Source organism: Balaenoptera borealis (genome assembly GCF_965194805.1).
Source record: "Balaenoptera borealis genome assembly, chromosome: 8".
Lineage (NCBI taxonomy): Eukaryota > Metazoa > Chordata > Mammalia > Artiodactyla > Balaenopteridae > Balaenoptera > Balaenoptera borealis.
In genome coordinates, this window is record NC_138865.1 from 104646787 (window position 1) to 104667314 (window position 20528).

General features: G+C 48.2%; 1 protein-coding gene across 4 annotated transcripts in view; it reads left to right on the plus strand.

The window, feature by feature from the left end:
• Positions 1-20528, plus strand: part of PAPPA (pappalysin 1) — a 269392-nt gene that overhangs the window by 20945 nt on the left and 227919 nt on the right. For all 4 annotated transcript variants that reach the window (XM_082402204.1, XM_082402206.1, XM_082402207.1 and 1 more), the window contains exon 2: positions 11626-12688. In XM_082402204.1, coding sequence (XP_082258330.1) covers positions 11626-12688 — 1063 coding nt within the window. The remainder of the gene's footprint in view (positions 1-11625; positions 12689-20528) is intronic.

Here is a 20528-nt window from a genome sequence, read left to right on the forward strand (position 1 = left end):
GAATCTTCCCCATCCCTTTGAGCTCCTTGGATTGGCTGCAGGTGCTCCATGCCTCCTCCGATGTGTTTCTGTAGATGCAGACCCATCTTTTGTAGGGATGGACCCAAGGCCGACTCATCCATTAGCTGCAATTGGCACAGTGCCTGAGGTCCACAGTTCTTTCAAGGGGCCCATAAAAATGGCTTAATTTCTTTTAAAATCAGAAGAAAAAAGCTAATACAATAATAATATATATGTAATAATGAATCCACCCTCTTGATTATATATATCTTTATACCAATACAATCATAAAATATAATTATGTATTTTTAGAGAGGAAGGAAAAAGTCCCCAGGGCCCATGAAAGTCATGATCCCACCCTGAATGAAAGGAATTTGCCCAAGATCAATAGTACCTTAGTGGCAAATCAGGACAAACGTTCATGTCTCATCACTCCCAATTTAGAAATCTTTTCCCTGTGTTTAAGAAAAGCCCTGGAAGTGATTTCACCACAGTCTTCTTTCACAGATGAGAAAAGGAGGCCAGAGAAAGCACGACTTGCCTCAGGTCACACAGCCTAGTCATATGGCAAACGGCTTTCCCGACTTTTTTTTTTATACTTTTTATTTTTGGGGGTGCATCGGGTCTTAGTTGCAGCATGCCAGGATCTTTCGTTGTGGCGCAGGCTTCTCTCTACTTGTGACGCGTGGGTTCCAGGGCACATGGGCTCTGTAGTTTGCCGCACGCAGGCTCTCTAGTTGACCCTCTCTAGTTGAGGCTCAGTAGTTGTGGTGCTCAGGCTTAGTTGCCCCATGGCATGTGGGATCTTAGTTCCCCGAGCAGGGATGGAACCCGCGTCCCCTGCATTGGAAGGTGGATTCTTTACCACTGAACCACCAGGGAACTCCCCTTTCCTGACTTCTTGTTGCTGTTTTTAGTATTTTACACAGCCAACCTAATGCCCACCCATGCCAACCTCCTGTTAGATGGATGGAAAATTCGAGGGCCAGGAAGTAGAGGGGCTTAACCCAGTGTCACAAGGATGCCTATCCTGCCTCCAAGTCAGGACTGTTATTCCAGTTCTATAAAGATGGGTCCAAACCTCAAAATCTTCAAATTGGGTTTCTTCACAAGTCTTGGCATATATTTCATTTGTTCATTAATTGGTTCATTCACTCACTCATTCATCCATTCAACAAATGTTGATTGAAGACTTATGTCCTAAGCACCCTGTGAAGGCTCTAGATTCAGAGTGGTAAACAGATGTGTACTCTTTACCCTCTCAGAACCTCACTTTCCCCACTTGGGTGAGAAGAATCACAGTTTCTTAGAGAGTTCTGGGAGAAGCAAATGAAATAATTAAGATCCTTTGTACACTTTAAAACTCCAAAGAGTGTTAAGAATGCCTCCTGTATCGTTATAATTGACAGAGCGTATAATTAATATGGAGAAGATTAAAACATTGACTGTAGGAGGAAATAAATATTTAATTAAAAATAATTTCTGCTTATGATTATCCATACACAACATAAGACATTGGTTAAGCATCTGGCTTTGGAGTCAGAGAGCTGGGTTCTAATCCTATTTGTATTATTACAAGTCAAGTGACCTTTGCCCAGTCAATGCAACTCTGAGTCTCAGTTTCCTCACCCATAAAATGGGACCAAGAGAACTTATCTCGTAGAGTAGTTGTAATAATCCAATGAGATGATGCACATAAAGTTCTTGGCTTTGAACATGGCACATCATCAATGGTGGCTCTATTTATTTCTCAGTAGGTTCATGTGGCTTAGAGTGGCATTAGAACAAATCAGAGTAATGATCCTAGGGATAATGTAAAGGAGCAGGTGTGGTAATAATAGGTCTTCCTAATTGCAGAGTCTCAACTCTTACTGTATCTATGTTGCCTCAACAGAAGGCCTGGCATTAGCATTAGGGAACAGCAGGTCTCTCACCAGAGAGTATAGCTCAGTGCCTCGAATGTCTAGCCAGGGCTTGATACAGTGGATGCCCGGTGAACATGTGTTGAAAGAATCGGTGAATGGATAGATTAATAAATCAGGCGAGACTCAGGGATGTTGATTTATGGAAAAGAAGAGCCAAGGGTTACACGATGGAAAGCCTCAGACACCTCTAGGCTCTCCTGGGGTAAAGGGTACTGAATAACTCTGTGGGTTCCTGCAATCCAGATCCTGCACCACTGGGTGGAAAGGAAAGGGAGCCGATTCTGGCTCACTCTAGGTGAGCACTGAGAAATGCCCAGAGGTGCAAAGGCCTTCTTCAGGTGATCGGAAGTTCTCTGGTTCTGGAAATATGCACAGTCACTTGTAGAGATGTACAGGTGATTCAAGCAGGAGGTTGGGTGGTAAAGGTCACGTAATGACTTTTAAGGGAACCTCCGGTCCTGACTGTGCCCGATTCCATGAATGTGAAGAGTAAAGGGCTTGGGGCTGCTGTGAAGTGTGAGGGTGGCCAGAGGCTTCCGTCTTGACAGTTTTCTGTGAAGCAGTGCCATTGCCTCGTAGGGTCGGTGAGTGAGCAGGGAGAGCCTGTAGGTCCTCAAATCATTGAAAAGACCAAAGGTAGGCGCCCTTCTCCAGGGCAGCTCCAACATCAGCACCGCTGAGTCCACCAGGGGCTGGTTCGTGCGACAGTAACTTCTGAGGGTGAACAGATGAAAATACGTGACTTCCTCCTCCTCCTCTCTTCCTATCCTCTTCATACTCTACCCCCACCTCCTCCTCTTTCTTCTTTGTCTTTTTCTCCCTCTCCTCCTCCCACTTCCTTTTTTTAAGTTGATATGCACCAATTTTGATGACAGTGTGTGAAAAAGAGAGCGATGAACAGGTCTCTATTTCAGAGGACAGTGTCAGAAAGGTTAACGTTTAACAGCACAGAAGAAGAGGGAAAAAAAATGTTCCCAATTCTGAGGAAAAGGAACAGCCGTTTATTATTAATACCAATTTAGAAAGTGTAGCTAACATTTATCATGTGCTATGCAAATGAGTATTTGTATTCTCGTACTAAATCCTTAAAATGTCACTATGCCTTAAGTACTGTTATTATCAGTTTACAGTTGAGGAAATTATCAGGGAGGTGAAGGGATTTTGCCCAAGGCTACATAGCTAACAAGCAGCAGAGCTGGGGACTCCACAGTACAAGTGCTTAATGCTTGTTATGTTGCCAGAGCCCATGTGCCAAGTCTGGGTACATTCATTATCTCATTAGTTACCCCTACAACCAGCAGAGGTAGATAGTATCATCCCCATTTTACAGATGAGAAGACTAATACAAGGAGAGATGCCTTGACTTTCCCAAGTCGCACAGCTAGTGAATGGCAGAGCCAGCATTTGAATGTACATTCTTTGGTCTCTAAAACCCTGACCGTTCTATTTACACAGAGCCTGATTCCATGTGAGCAAAGGAGGCCGACTGGCGAGGAAAGATCCAGAGGGAAACACAGGTGCACCTTGAGCCCTTAAGAGCACTTTGCCATCCCAAGCACATTATATAAGTCTGTGTATTAATACAGCAAATGGATTTTTAGGATGCCTTAGACATATTCTTGTCAACCTTGCCTTACATCTGAATGGCCTTAAATAGTTTACAAGGAAGTATGCATGCATTTATCTCCTTTCTCTCTCAAAAAAGACCTTTGAAGTATATAGGAGAAGACTTTTTAATCCCTGGAATACACATGGGAAGACAGGCTCAGAGAGCTGAATGAGCTCATCCAAGGTCACACAGCTAGTAGAAGAGGGAGCGTCAGGGGTTCTTCAGGTAATGGTTCCCAGCAGGGAAGAAAAAAGAACACAGGCGGAGAGCAGACACGGATGCTACCGTGGGTGCCGCCATGCTGTTCCTCCTGGTCCTGCAAAGGCAGATGTGGCCCCGCCTATTCACCCGCACGGCCAACACACAGGAGGCGCCTGAGCTAATCCTGACCTGCTGAATTGCTCCGAAGGGTCACTCTTGATGCTCCAGCCTCTCTCACACCAGGAGACAGGGATGTCCAGAACTCAGTAGAGTGTTGATAAGCCTCCAGCCAGGCGTTGATATGATTTATTCCAAGCCCCCTCCTCCCACTGAGCCTAAGAGCAACCCTTTGAGGCAAGGTGGACCCGGAGGGATGAGGGTGCCGAGGAGTAGCCCCTCAGGTGCCCACCTCGGTGACGTCTCAGCCCTCCTCCGAATGCCTGGTGCTGCCGAGTCCTCCAGGGTCGTCTTGGTGGTCCTCCCCCACAACTGAACCAAGTGCGGGGACCATGGGTGTACTTAACCCAAATCTGTCTGTTTTAATCACCCTCCTCTAGACAGATAAAAGCTTTCCATAGGATTGCTCTCTCAAGCATTTCTCTGTGGCTTTGATACCAGCCATTAAATCATGGAAGGGAAAACAAAATGAAACAAAACAAAAAAGGGACCAGCTCCAACCTTTAGCTTTTAATTTTTTTTAGCCTCCTGAAAGAAACCAGATTGTTGACCTAAATTCCCCCCTTTCATCCCCACATCCTCTCACCTCTGCTCATATTCCCCTGGCTGATGTTCCACAGCTAGTGGACATCCTTAAGTTGGAGGGCCTGAAATGGCCTTCCTTTCCCTCCTCCCCCTGCTCCTCCATTACCTTACATCTCCCACAGTAGGAACCAAGGCTGGGACGTCTGAAGGACTTGCGATCTCAGAGTCTCAGGGAGTCTGAGATGCGGAAGGGACCTTTGGGGCCATCTGATGCAACCCTCCTATTTCACAGGCAGGGTTTGACGATGCCCTGGGAGGGGGGGTTACTGCTTGCCCATCGACCCACAGCAGTGAAGTGGCAGAGCTGGAACACAAGAACCTTGACCGTGGGCTAAGAGTTTCTCCCATGGAAGGAAAGCATCCTGGAAGAGAGCTCTGGCTTTAGAGTCAGCCCGCCTGTGATTCCAGTGCTCTCTAGCTGGGATCCTTGGAGGGAAATCACTTAGCTTCTCTGCACCTGTTTGCTTCTCTGTCACAAGAATATCAGTAAAGCCCACTTCACCGGGTTATTATGAGCACTAAATGGAATGTCTGTGCTTAGCAGAGAGACTGCTACCTAAAGGCTTTTAGCAAATTCTCGTTATATTATTATCATTACAGTTGTCCCTTGGTATCCACAGTGGATTGGTTCCAAGACCCACCACAGATACCAAAATCTGCAGATGATCAAGTCCCGTATATAAAATGGCATAGCATTTGCATGTACTCTACACACATCCTCCTGTATACTTTACAACATCTCTAGGTTACTTATAATACCTTATGCAATGTAAATGCCAATGCACGGTGAGGTCCCCATAGCTGAGGTCGTGCTCATCTGTGGGGGGACTGAACTTGAAATCAGGAGTCTTGAATTTCAGTCATTCCTACCACTCAGTGCTGTGTGACCTTGGGCAGGTGACCAAACCCTTCTGAGTCTCAGTTTTCTCATCTGTAAACAGCACCTATTATACAAGGTGCTGTGAGGGTTATGTGAGACACCTTGGCCCAAAAGCAGCTATGTACATGCTCAACACACAGCAGGGGCTTCAGAAGTGCACATTCAAGCTGGAATACAAAAGCATCCCTCTCTTGTGAGGAAAGTTTCCTGTGTGGTGACGACACCACCCATTTTTGTATCCTCCTAATACACTTTGCCCTGCTCGCAACAGGATAATCGAGTTAAGTTGAGGCAATGTGTTGTAACCAAGAAGGATTCTGAGCTGGGCACAAGGCAGTGAAAGATTTTAGAGAAATTTCAATGGGAGAGCTTAAAAAACTTGTTGAATGGTCGTATTATAGTTCGCTAAGGTTACCATAACAAAGCACCACAGGCTGGGTGGCTTAAATAGCAGAGATTTATCTTCTCACAATTCTAGAGGCTAGGAGTCTGACATCAAAGTGCCTGCAGGGTTGGATTCTTCTGAGACCTCTGTCCTTGGCTTGTAGATGCCCATCTTCTCCATCTTATGTCTTCATACTGTCTTCCCCTTGTATCTGAATTTCCTCCTCCTATAGGGACAGCAGTCATAATGGATTAGGGCCCACCCTAAGTGACCTCATTTTAACCTAATTATCTCACTAAAGACCTTATCTCTAAATCAGTTCATATTCTGAGGTACTAGGGGCTAGACTTCAACATATGAGTTTTGGGGTGGGGACACGTTTCAGCCCGTAACAGATGGAAAAGAAGATGGCAGGCAGCCAGGCGTGTGACGGCAACCTCGAAGAAAAGATGAAGAAAAAGAGCATTGCAGTATAGAGCCCGGACATTGGAACAGAGCTGGGTCAGAAACCAACAAGCAAGGAGGCTAGTGATGGAGGTTCAGTTGCTGGAGGACAAGGCCAGGAAGGCATCCCAAACTCCAGATAGACAACCAGGCCCAGGCGAATCTTGGGTCCCAGTGAAGTGTGATAAGCCAGGTAGAACAGATGAAGCACTGGTAATAAAGAACCACTGATTCTCAGTCCATTTCTTTTAGGTCCAGGCAGAAGAACGACACAGAAAGCAGCCTCCTGGCTTGCAGTTTAACTCAACTTGCTTGTGTTGGCGCTGCTGAGCTTACAGAAATATTTTTGGAGGGGGGGCATGTCCTCAAACAGCCCACAGTAAAGTGTTTGGCACTTGGCACTTAATGCAGTGATGTGATTAAGAACCTGGGCCTGGGAACCCTATGGACGCGGATTCTAAGCTGTGTTGCTTTGGACAAGCCACTGCCTTTTTGAGCCCATGTTTTCTCTGCAGAATGGGCTGCGTTGATAGTTTTGTTGTGAGGATTAAGTAAGAGAATTAAGCACTTTATTAAGCACGTGGTGCTTAGTAAGTTTCTAAACAAAGGGTAATGTGCTCTTATAAGGAACACAGCAACAGAGAAGTGTCCCTCCTTCCCTCCCTTCCTTTATTTTATACTTTCAATGACAGACTCTATGGAACACCTGCAAGGTACCAGATGCTGTGTTGGATGCTGGGTATTAGAAATGAACCGAACAGACATACTCAGGAAACAGACATTGACTGCGTAATTACGGAAGTGATGAGTTTTTGGACGGGGAGGAGTATGATGGATGTGGAGGAGGAAGATTTGTCTGTACCTGGGCTGGAGTGCTGTGGTCACACAACACTGCCCTGGGGTAGTGACATTACAGTGGCCCTGAGAGGGTGACCCCACAGCCCATGGGATTCTCCCAGTATGGCCCTGGCATAGGTTTTGGGAGACTCCCTACAAGCCTTCTGCCTTTGGACTTGCCTCCTTCATGCATGCTCTTGATCTCTGGGGTGAGATGAGACAAAAAAGAGGCAATAAAAGTAAATAAACATCAAGCTTCTGCTGGAATATGAAGCCCTTTTCCCAGCAAACCTAGCTGCAGGGAGATAGGGACACATTAGAGAGGCCAGCTGACCAGGGTTCAAGTGACAGGTGATGGTCATGAGACCCAGGGCAGCCCCTTTCCTGGTCTGGGCCTCTACTTCTCCATCTGTGCAGGTGCCCCAGTCACCTCATTGGCTGGTGAATGGGCTCTGGCACTTTCACTGCCTGCTGCTTCCATGTGCTTATAGCTTTGAGGCAGGTTTATGCTAATTCGATGTAGATGGTGTGCAGGATCGCCTGTGGCCTTCCGTCTTGCCCCCTGCGGACGCATACCCTGAGATCCACCTCTAGTACCACACAGATGGTGCCGACTTCAGACCAACTCTCACTGTTTCTTTCACTGTGTCTCTCTGTCTTCCTGGAGAACCGTGGGGAAGGATGGCATGGAGGTGTGGTGGGGTTCACCTGTGTCTTCCCGAGAACAAACACTGTTCCTTGTCCAGTATGGAGACACACAGAGGACGATCCTCCAAGCATGCAAACATTGGTAATGACATGAGGCGTCCAATTCAAATCAACACGTGTTTTTGAAGCATCTCCTACTTACAGGGAACCATTCTAGCGGTGAACTAAAGAGCTCTTAAATTGTAGCGGGGGGATCATTTACTCCTAACCCCTCCTTTTTCAGAGAAGGGAAATGAGACCTGGCAGCTTAAGAGGTGGTGTGACTTGTCCCCAGGCAAGGTCATCCAGCAAGCTGAGCCCAGATCTCTGGGCCCAGATACCTGGTTCTGGGCTGGTGATACATCAGTGCCTCCCTTCCAGCCCTCTGAAATGTGACTACTGTTGATTACGTTATTTTTGTACAGAAATAAATCCCATTCACCACTACACCCCACCCCCATCCCTACTGAAGTTCAGTGATTTCCTTTCACCAGTAACACTCCAGGTAAATATTTCCCTCTGAACTTCTGAAGCCACTGCTTCAAGGTCCTCATTTCCCTTAATGTGCTTCCTCTTGGTTCCACTGAAACGAGAAAAGAGAGGGTTCTCTTTGCCCTTCCTCTCTGCTTCCTGGGGCTAAGCCACCTCTTGGTCCTTCGCTCCGTGTCACAGAGTCTAGCCTTTCGCGCTGCTACCCTCTTCTCTCTCAACTGCAAACGGTGGTGGCCAGAGCCCGGGTCCCCAGCCCCGGGAAGGTCCTGAACTGAGGGCACCCTACAGATGTGTAAACAGTTTACCTTGCTAACCCAGCCAGCCGCCTTCCAAAGGCAACAGGAAAACCAGGACTGAGAGCCCCTGGCAAAATAAAAACCTGCAGAGAGAGAGAGGGAAAGAGAGAGGGAAAAGGATCCTGTTTCAGATGTGAATTTTCTCATTAGAAGAATTTTCTGTTTAAGGGGGAGGGGTTGGCCAGGGGAGGAAGAGAAGGTGAGCTGAGAGGTGGGATGGGGGGCACAAGAGGGGGTTGCTCCAGGGGCCTGTGCGCTCCTGCTTTCCGTAGCCAGCAGCAGCAAACCTGGGGGAACTCACTCCAAACCTGGAGTCAGAGCTTTGGCCTCGGTCAGTGGGGAGGTAGCTTTTAACATGCAAGCCTCATAATAGTAGCAAAGCCAAAGGGGATTTATGATTTCTAAGTAGAGTTTGCCAGTGGATTTGAGGAGGACTTGTGCTTTTTTGAGCCCTCATCCTACCAGCTCTTGATATATCAGTCAAGATGCCTTTAGGGTACCCTCTCTCTCTGGTGTTTCTGTATTTTGTTTTTAGTCATTTTCTACTTTTCATCCTTGACATCACTCCCAGACCCTCCAGCATCTTAAAAATGAACTCCCATTTGGACAGCCACTGTATGCCAAGGGTAGTGTAGCCACTATGTCTTTTAAGTATGACAGCATACGTAAAGAGAGGTACAGATGAGGGAATTTAGATCCACAGAGGTGAAGCGATCTGCCCCAGATGTACAGCCAGTAATTGCTGTCATCAAATTACCCGGAGTCCAAAGATCCTGCCCTTTCTACCTGACCAAGAACGCACTCTGTCTTCTGATTCTCTCTGTCCTTTATCCAGGGAGACATAGCTCAGTGCCTTTGATTCTGTTTGTCCTTGTCTCTTCTCCCACTCCGTTTAGAATCATTCGTGTGCTCATTCGTGAGGCACTTGCTGAGTGCCTGCTGTGTACAGGGCATAGTGCAAGGTGCTGGACAGGGTACACATGACCCAGGCAGAGCCATCACTCTCAAGAAGCATCCAGTCTAGGGGAGACTCCAAAACCAGAGAACAGGTGTCTAGTTTCTGAAAAGTAAAATGAATTCAGAGGAGAGAATGATTGCTCCTCAGAGGACCATCAGGGAAAGCTTCTTGGTAGTGGTGGTTTCTGTTTTCGCCATTGGGAAACTTGGGAACACAGAAAATCAGACTTGACCAAGCATGTGGGGGGGAACCTCATTCAGTCCCCTCCTTTTCCAGGTAGAGAACCAAGACCCAGAGGAGGTACTTGGTGCTCCATCAAGGTGTGAGAGCAGGTTGACGTTGTAGGAGACCCTGGCCATTACGTGAAAGATTATAGGACAGGAGGGGTGGTAGGAGAGGTGTAGGCAGACTTAGATGCCTGGCCAAAACTACCATCTATGTCAGCTGCTAACAGAGAGATTTACACAAATTCTAAGGCCCCAGTGACCACAGAGGAGTACAGACTGTGTGGGCCTCCTCTACCGATTTTGCTGGAAGCCGTCTGTGCTCATTTCATGAGTGCTAATGGCAGATGCACATTCAAAGTTATGGTGACCGCAGCAATTCTCCAGCTGAAAAGTAGGGACTGTGCTTCTAAATGAGCATCTTTTATTCATTCTCCTATTCCTCTCTTTCTCCTCCCACCTGGCCTCATACATCATCCGACATTTAAAATACACTCTTAATTAGAAAGTCTTCTTCCCCATCCAACTGGCTGTCCATGCCAAGGACACTGGGTATATTCCAGAAAGACTGGGAATGGGGGTTGGTGAGTATAAAAATAATTAGATCCAGAGAGAATCTGCTAAGTGACTTCTCGGGGTTCCTGGAGTAAGTCTAGAGATGTCTGGCTTGGAACTTTCCCAAACACCCAACTAAACCTTGGGACACCCCCAGGCAGGTGGTTTGATCCAGATAGATCCCTGGTGGCACTGATGAGGGAGTGGGAGGTACCATAGAGTTAGTCCCTAGGACAGTGGACCCCGGGTCTGATGGATCTAGGATCCACTTACCAACCAGTTGACCTCAAACCCATCCATCTCTTTACTTCCTTCAATTTCTGTTTCCTCCTCTGTTAATATCAGCACCTTGGGGGTGCTACACGGATTAAATGAATTAATGCATACACAGACCTTAGCACAATGCCTGACCTGCGATAGAGGCTTGGACGATTTTACTTAATGAAGGCATCCCCGACATCTTTTTGTGTTAAGAGGATGCTTTTTTATTTTTTGAAATATTAGCATTGGTGTTAGAGAAAAGCAAGCTTGAATTGGCTCTCAGGAAATTTGTCAATGACTCTTTGTAACCTAACAAATGCCTTCCGTTCCCTGGGTCTCAACTTGCTTACCTTTCAAGTGAAGGAGTTGGAAGTGTTTAAAAACCTTTCCAGCTCAGAGAGTAAGCATGTCCGCCTTTCTTTGGGGGTGAACGTCGGGGCTAGCCAGGACTCCTGTTACAGACAGAAGCTTTACTAGTAGCTTTGCAGCCCTTGACCCTCACTTCTCCAGGGAACCTTCCCAGCAATCCACCACCGCTGATCTTTGATGAGTGCTGGTGGGTGATGTACGCCCCAAGTTTCAGTGACCATGGTCCGAGCCGTCCTTCTAAATGAGCATCTTCTATGCGTCATCATCTCTTTGATTCTTCTCTCACCTCTTCCTCTCACCACCTATGTCATTCTACACTTAAAACACGCTTTTAATTAAAAAAGTCCTCTTCCCCATCCAACAGTTTTGCAAAATCAAAGGTTTTCAGATTTTAGTTATTATCACTGTTGTTTTCTTTAGCTCAAGTACCTATTCTGCAAACAGATATCTTTCTTGTATGCCCCATACTCAGAACCAAAAAAAGTGAAACCACATGGGTTAAAGTTGTGGTGAGACCCTCCCAAAGGCAACTCACCTGTGTTCTCCCTTCCTCTAGCCCTTGCCTTGCCCTAGAGGTGGTCCCAGAGGCTCGGCTACTCACTGCCAGGATCCCACTGAGCACGGTTTGAAAACTTCCTGGTCTAGCACATCCTGATATAAATTTTATCAGAGAGAAATAACTTACCCTCCTCCTTCCTCCATCCTTTATTTACTCATCTTTCTCTTTTGGGGCCACATAGGGCTATATGACAAATGTTCTTATGCCTCACGTGACCGAGGATGGGTCGTGGGCATTCACACCGTCAGTGACCAAGGCAACAGAGACCCACGCTACTTTTTCTCCTTGAAGACAGACCGGGCCCGGCAAGTGACCACCATCAATGCCCACCGCAGCTACCTCCCAGGCCAGTGGGTACACCTGGCTGCCACCTACGACGGGCGGCTGATGAAGCTCTATGTGAACGGTGCCCAGGTGGCAACCTCTGGGGAGCAGGTGGGTGGCATTTTCAGCCCACTGACCCAGAAGTGTAAAGTCCTCATGCTGGGAGGCAGCGCCCTCAACCACAACTACCGGGGCTACGTGGAGCGCTTCAGCCTATGGAAGGTGGCCAGGACGCAGCGCGAGGTCCTGCTGGACATGGAGACCCGCGGCCTCCACGCTCCTCTACCTCAGCTCCTCCTCCAGGAGAACTGGGACAACGTGAAGCGCGCCTGGTCCCCCATGAAGGACGGCAGCAGCCCCCGCGTGGAGGCCAGCGGCGCCCACGGCTTCCTGCTGGACACGAGCCTGGAGCCGCCTCTGTGCGGGCAGACGCTGTGTGACAACCCCAAGGTCATCTCCAGCTACAACCAGCTGCCGCGTTTTCGCCAGCCCAAGGTGGTGCGCTACCGCGTGGTCAACCTCCACGACGATGGCCGCGAGAACCCCACGGTGAGCCGCCAGCAGATCGATTTCCAGCACCGGCAGCTGGCCGAGGCCTTCAAGCGCTACAACATCTCCTGGGAGCTGGAGGTGCTGGAGGTGAGCAACTCGTCCCTGCGCCGCCGCCTTGTCCTGGCCAACTGCGACATCAGCAAGATCGGGGACGAGAACTGCGACCCCGAGTGCAACCACACGCTGACCGGCCACGATGGCGGGGACTGCCGCCACCTGCGTCACCCCGCCTTCACCAAGAAGCAGCAGAACGGGGTGTGCGACATGGACTGCAATTACGAGCGGTTCAACTTCGACGGCGGGGAGTGCTGTGACCCCGAGATCACCGATGTCACCAAGACCTGCTTCGATCCCGACTCTCCGCACAGGTAAGAGCCGGACTCCTCCCCCTTTTTATCCCTGCGCGGCTCCTGACGCCCGGTGGGGTTGCGGGAATCTTCCAGTTCACCCAGAAGATCGACCAAGTAATCACAGGGACCGTACCCCTTACCAAAATATTTATGGAGCGCCTCCTGTGGGCTGAGGGGAACTCTTAGGGCCCTGTCTTTGCAAGGGGCTCAGGGTCTAAACCGGGCCACCTGGGCTGAGGACAAATACCTGCACCATAAAGAGCTGTGCTGTCCAGTGCTGTAGTCACTGGTCACGTGTGACTGTTTAAATTTAAATTAGTGAAGATGAAATACAGTTTAAAATCCAGTTCCTGAGTCACACCAGCCACGTTTCAAGAACCCAGTAGCCGCCCGGGGATAGTGGCTACCACACTGGACAGAGTGATAGGACCGCTTCCATGACCGCAGAAGGTTCTGTTGGGCAGAGCTGGTCGAGCTGGGATTGGCTGGGGTCAGACAGACTGGGTTCAGGTCTATTTCCTCACTTTGCGACCTCTTACAAGGTATTTCCTCATCTGTAAAATGGGAATCAATGGTATCTCCTTTGTCAAGCTGCTTCGAAGATTGAATGAGGGCACGTAAAGCACATGTCTCTTCTAGGGGCTAGCAGGTTATTACCGCTTAGTAAGCGTATTTGTCATTTCTTGAACAATGAAAGGCAGCATGTGCCGTGTGTACAGGAGGTCAAAGAGGAACAGCTGACTGGCAGCCTGAATATGTTGCGGAAGGCTTAGGTACAGTTTGGACATCGGAGATCAAGTTGGGGGAGAGAGGAGGACACTCAAGGCAGAGGAATTTCATATACTGCTGAGAAGAGGGCGGAAAGGGGAGTCTTCTGCCTAATGCCTGACTTAGCCTCTGCCTTGTGCTACAACTCTGACCAGCAACCCCAAAGAAAGACCCAAGGGGGAGCCATGGGTGATCTGTATTTGAGGTGGGACTCAGGGGAACTAGTTCTAAGCCAGAGAGACAGTCCATATCAACTTTCCTGATTTCCCAGATTCACGCTGAACTTTTCCATTCTGTCCAACTCGCAGGACCCTGGACTTGCTGATGGCTCGAGCACGTTTGCCGACCTCTGCAGGTTTTGTGCTGACTCTTCTCTTTATGTCTCTCTCACAAGAGCAAGGGCCTCCCATGCATAGACAAAATACCTATGTGCAAAGGAATGACGACACTGGCAGGAGAATGTCGTGCCTGGCACCAAGCCACAGAGCACGTCAGCTCAGCCTCCTGGCACCGGGCGGGCCCCTGGACTCTCACCTTGGCTCAGAGACAGGAGCAGCCCGTGTGGGAAGAAGCCTTGGTGTGTGGCCAGTTCCTTCGAGGTCACAGTGCACTTTCATCTCTGCTCTCATTTGGGCTTTGACAGAATTTGATGAGGCAGACTAGATAGGGTTAGCATTTGCATTTGACTGATGGGGAACTAGAGGGCCTTAGAGAGTGAGATGACTCAGCCGCAGTCCCAGGTCAGGAAAGTCATTTGGCTAAATCACAAATGCAAGCCTTCCGAGATGAATGCAGTATGTGCGCTACTGAGCTAGACCCCAGGAGTTAACCAGTGTGCCCAGGCAGAGTGGGCGTGGGGGAGGCCTAGGGGCCAGGAATACTGGAAGTCATCCACTTATTTGTACATTTATTCATTCATTCGTTCATGCAACAAATGTTTATTCAGCACCTACCAAGTACCAGGAAGGTGGGTACCCTTATCCCTGCTTTGCTGAAGGAAATCCAGGATTCAGAACACGGAAGGGATTTACCCCAGGTCACTCAGCTAATAAACAGAGAGCTTGGATTTGAATCTTGGTCTGTTGACTCCAAAGCTCCCACTGAAGGGTGGGGGTGGTATTTTTAAGTCCAAGGAACAGTAAGAGGCAGAGTCAAAGGACAGGGCTGACGGGCAGGGTGGCTTTCCTAAAGCCTTGGGAGAAAACTGCTGAGTATGACTGAGTCAGGACCAAGGGCAGCTGGCCTTTGTGGCGGGCACTCTGTGCTTGGGTGCAGGGGCCGCGGGACCCCAGGTCCCAGATAGCTCACAATCAGCAGACAGAGCTGGCAGGCACCAGTGGCCTCCTCGTTTCTAAGTCACGGGACCACAAGCCTAGAATGTCCGTGAGCAGCCATGTGCCAGCGCTGTGACCACTCACGCCAGGGCCTGTTTGTTTGCTGGCTGGAAAGTCATGTGTCCTGGGTGAGCCCCACCGGGAATGTGTCATCTCCTGATGGAGCTGGGGTGACAGCGTTCTGGCTGAATCAGCTCTCCCGTGTGCAGAGAGAAACCTGTGGAAGTTTGTGGAGAAATACTTGCTTTGTGACTTCAAAAAAAAAAAGAGGGAGGGAAGGAGGGAGGAAGGAAGGAAGGAAGAAAGGCAGGGAAGAAGGGAGGGAGGGAGGAAGGAAGGAAGACACCTGTAATAGAAAATGAGATTGACATTGTCTAGGTGATTTTTAATGAAGAGCTGAACTTATCTTTTACCCAGGATGTGCTCCTGCGTTGCCCGCCCCCCTCAATGGGTAAAGACAATAAAGACAATAGTTCAGTTACTACTTCTCAATCTATGGTGAAGAACCAGTTTTGTTTCCTATACGTTGCAGACCAATACTTTTGTAATATACAGAAAAAATGAATTGCTGTAACATGAATTCTTCACCCCAAGTATGATGAAGCAGAGTTCTCCAAAAGTTCCTAAATGCCTTCTCTCCACTTCTGTACTTATTGTGACATAGACTAGTAAGAAGCAGTTTGTGCACTGCTTACTTTGAGTAGCACTGATTAAAATTCACCATTCTGAAAATTTATGTAACGGTTCCCTTGAGTAAAATAAGATCCACCAGTAATGCAGCTGGGCAGATTGGCAGGCGCCATCAGAGAATTCCCATTTCTTCTAACACGTTTGAGCTCATTCTTTATCTCCTAGTCCTTGGGCCCCGTAGTCCACGTTCGCAGGAGTTCATGTGTTACAGGGGAGCACCCAGTCCTAGCAGAAGGCTGCAGAAGACATCGAGATGGTGTCCAATGTCAGACCTAGAAACATCCTCAGAGATCAGTGGGTCCAAATCCCTTTTCCCCCATAGAGGGAAGCTGAGGCCAAAGCTCACATGGTTCATTAGTGGTCAAACTGGGGCTAAGGATGCGCTAGATTTCTAAGTCCTGTAAGGATGCTCTAGATTTCTAAGTCCTGTAAGGATGTTCTAGATTTCTAAGTCCTGGTCGTCTGCCGTGGCACAGCTTCTCAGAACTACCCTGACATTCTTGCCATTCCCAGATACCTGCCCCCCTCATGTTCTGTCCTTGCTCTCTTCTTCCCTAATATCCCTGAGCATTTGGGATTATGAAGTGCTGAGTGAGTGAGTTTGGAAGAGAATCGGATAAGGGCCTTGGGTTTTCATGAGCCACTGCAGAACTATTAGAGCTACACTGGCCATGAGTTCTCCTTATTAAGGACAGCCAAGTGAGGATGTGTACAAAGAAGGGGACTGGGGCTGCGGGGGGCCCAGGAGCTGTACTGTATAACTACTTGAAGATGTTTGGCTTGGATGAGAAAATTCTCTCAAGGCCATGGCCATAGGGCCATAACACAGGTACTTCAAGTATCCAAAGGCCTGTCCTATGGAAAAGGGAACAGAATCATACTATATGGTTTCTAAGCCATGGCTGGGACCAAAGTGATGCAATTACAGGAGGCAGCTGAGTAGCAGCTAATGTCATCCCCTATCAGAATGGTCCTGCCTGGGGAGTGCTTCTCTGCAGGTGAGTGATTTTCCCTCCACCTGAGGCATGCACAGTGAGGTTGTAGCCAGGATTACAGCAAAGGTGGAGAAGGTGGCCTTGATGGTCTTAAGGTTGACCACTGCACAGCCCAACTTTTTGCTGCTGTCTTATTCCAAGTCATTTTAGGGAATCAAATGGTGACTGTTTCTATCCTCTCTAAAAGGCATTTATTGGGTATATATAGCCCTGCGGGCCTCTCTCCTGTTCACCGGGTATGTTGCAATGAGTGGGGCATGTTTCTCACCAATGAGAGGCTTCCACGTTCATGGGGGACTCATATTCAAACATGAGAAACTCTGATCTGTGGTTTTAGAGACACACAGTGGGTCAGGAGACCTAGAAAGCAGAGGTGTATGCTGACTAGGGAAAACAAGGCAAATCTGCTGGAGGAGGCATGATTTGAGTAGTCATCTGGGAACAGACAGCACCGAGAGAAACAGAGAGAGAGAGAGAGAGAGAGACACAGTCTGCACCAGTCAGGGTCCTAGCAGGAAACAGATGGCACATTCAAACGGAATAATTCAGGAGAGTTGAAGGAGGGGCTGTTTGGAAGGAGAGGCTATTTACAACAGTGCAGGCAGGGTTCAGGACAACCAGCAAGGCAAGGGTCAAGTACAGTGGGGACCCATTTCCATCCTTGGCCTGTAGGGGCAAGAGGAGGAAGTAGTTATGGAACCCAAAGAGAGTGGCTGAATGGTGAGGGTGTCCTGGCAGCAGCTGGGGCTCTCAGCAGAGAAGAAGAGGCAAGCTTCAGCCCCCGGGCCAGAAGAGAGCCAGAGACGTAGATTTTACATGATCATTCTCTTACACCTTCCAGTCTCCTGCCACTGCTTCCCATTGGGGAACCAAACTGGAAGTCATGAGGCAGAGGCATCTGTCGATGAAACACCAGGAGGCCAGCCTCCCAAGGGCACAGAGCAGGGAGGAGAGGGGTCAGGGAATGGATGTGGATGAGCGAACAGAACACGACCAGAACACAGAGAAAGCCAGTCCATGCAGAGGGTGCAGCCTAAGCAAGGAGGAGGGGGCGGAATGGGATGAGGAGGGGCTTGGAGAATAAGGAGTCATTCAGTGTGGCTGGGACCAGACCATAAGCAGAGAAGGGTTCAATTTATCTCATGGAAAACTCTAGCCAGCCTCTCTCCCTTCCTTCATTTCCTTATTTTCTTCCTTCCCTCCCTCCTTCCTTTCTTCCTTTTTTTCTTCTTTTCTTTTCTCTGTAAATATTGGTTGAATGTTCCTTTTGTGCCAGCCCAGTCCCTGCTCTATGGGAGCTCACCATCTAGTGGATAAGACAGATGAATAAACACACCACTGCTGTCACTGGTGTGAAAGAAGGACCCCCAGTCTCAGCCAAGAGGAGCTGTCTGGGGGCGGAGTACAGGTCTTTTTATCAGACTGGACAGTTAGAAAAAGACATTCCAATGAATCTTGGCCATTCTCTACAGTAGTGGAGAGGAGCCAGGTAGGCAGAACTTCATCTGCAGCCATTAGAAATGTCTACAGACAAGTGAGCGTGTACTTCACACATCTTTTTATAAATGAAGAGGAAAACCTGGATATTAATAGAAATCCCCAGTTTCAGGAAATCCAGAGGCAGCTGACACTTTGGGCTGTACACACCCCACTGTGGGAAGGTGTTGCAAAACACCCACCAAGTTCCTGCATGGACCCCTCCAAACCACAAGCTCTGGCACCGTTAAGTGAACTTCACCTTTGTCCTTGAACATCTGTTCATATGGAGTAGGACAGACAGAAAAAAAGAGACTTCCCTTACACCCTGATGGCTCACAGGGAAACCTTTTCTTTGTCTTCTCCTTATTATTATTTTTAATGTAGCAAGGGCATTCCCCTGGGGCCATGCTAATTTTTTTTTTTTTTTTTTTTTGGACCCAAGTTGGCATTGCTGGAATCTTCGGAAAGGGCTGGAATACGCCTAGAGGCAGCCTCCTTGACCCCTCTGCTGGCCTCGGTAGTTCTCAGTCTCTTCCCCTGCCCCTTATCAGAAGCCATTAGATGATTTGCCTTCTAATGAGAAACTCTGTTGGGGTCTCTCACTTCTTTTCTGGAATGATCTCATGGAACATATACTTCCTTCTCCCCTGGTCCCTCCAAATCTGGCACAGTTGCGTGGAATCCAGGACTCTCCACTGAAAGGAGCAGTGGCGTGGTCCAGCCCATCTTGCTGTAGATGGCGGAGAGTGAGCTCCCGAAAGGCGCAGCACTGACCCACGCCTCACAGAGAGAGTGGGGCCCCGGGGTCTCATCTCCTACTCCCAGGGCATTTCAATCCACTACATTGCCTTGATGTCTTAGCCGGCAACTTGATCGGCCCTTTAGGATAACTTGAAAAAATCTATTTAGGATGGTCATGTTCTTACTCATCATCCATATTTTGTTAAGGCACTTCGATATCCAAGGTACTGTGATAAATGCCCTAAGGATCCAAGATATAATCTGTGTCCTAGAGGTATTTGTATGCTGTGGTTTAATTACATTTTGTTACGGTCATTCAAGAGATGGCAAGAGAGCAGATGATTCAATTCCAAATGAACCACACAGATGATAAGGCTTACGTGAGCTCTGAGAAAAGGCAGGTTCACCGTGGTTTGGAGAGATTAGGAAAGGTTTTCTGGCGGAGAAGTTTCCAGTGTTCGTAGGCTTTGGAGTGATAGAAAAGAGCAAGGTGAGAGCAGAGGAATTGAGGTGGGAAGCTGTGGGGAAGATATAAGAAAGAGGCGGGTCTGCTTGGGACTTCATGCAGGTAGATGCTCCCTTTCGATCATCAGGTTGTAGAGCTCCCACAGTCAGACTGATATAGAATGAAAGAAGAATTCAGGGGAAATAGATTCGAGCCCTGACTTGGCAGCTTCTTAGCTATGCAGTCTTGGGCAAATCTGTTAATCTCCCTGAGCCTCCATTTCCACATCTGTTGAAAGGGAATGATAATAATATCTGACCGCCAGGATCACACAGTTGCCTTGAGGGTCACATAAAAAAAATATCCCAGAAAGAGTTCTGGGAAGAGTTAACCAGCACACAGATGAAAGAAGGCATTGTTATTTTTTCAGTAACTTTGTTCATTCTTTTCCAGTAATCATGTAAGAGAAATTGCTTGGAATTTTATAATCAGAATATCTGAGTTTATTTAACGTGACTAACGTTCATTAAAGCAATAGCAGGAGTCAGGCCTGGTGTGGTGGAGAAATGATGGGTGTTGGAGACTGACCAGAGTTTGGGTCTTGGTTCCTTGTCTGACCTTGGCCTGTCTTTCAATAACAGTTGCTGACTTCTCATCGGTAACAATTGGGTGAGAACAGCTATCCTGTGTCATGTCATGAAATTTAAATGGAGCCGTGGTGTGTGAAACACCTGGGACAGTGCCTGGCACATAGTAGGTGCTGGAGAAATTTCCCTCCCTGCTCGCATGCACACGTGGGCTCCTCTCTGCCAGCTTGGTTTTACAGAGACTGCAGGCTGATAAAGAAGGTCTGGCTGAAACTGCAATACAAACACTGAGGGCATTTACCCAGATTACTTCCATTCTTAAAATGCTAACTTTTTTTTTTAAGGACTGGCCACAGAATTGGTCTTTTTAAATGAAGACCACATAACTTACATCAGACTCATTGAGCTTACACACTAGTTTACTTTGAAAACACCCCAAATGTCTAACTGTGTTAGAGGATGCATTTCCGCAGCATGGAACGATCCCAGGCAGTGTTGGGATTGGTCATAGCGGGTGGTATGCTGATTTGGTTGAAGTTACTAGATTTTCTGACCACGTCCAACCCACATGTGTGCTTGAGTGTAGATACACAAACACCCTATCCAGGCCCCCTGGTCCACATGGTCCCGTTTTCTTTGATTCGGTCTGGGTTTCCCTCCTGCTTTCCTTCCGAACAAAGTCTACCTTGACTCACAGGTTCCATCTGTGACCCTTGTGCACATGTGACTTTGGTCTTTGAGAGCAGATGAGAGAGGTGTTGGAGTGCAGAAGAAGAACTGCTCGTGGCCCCTAAAGTTGTAGTTAATGGAGGTGCCCAA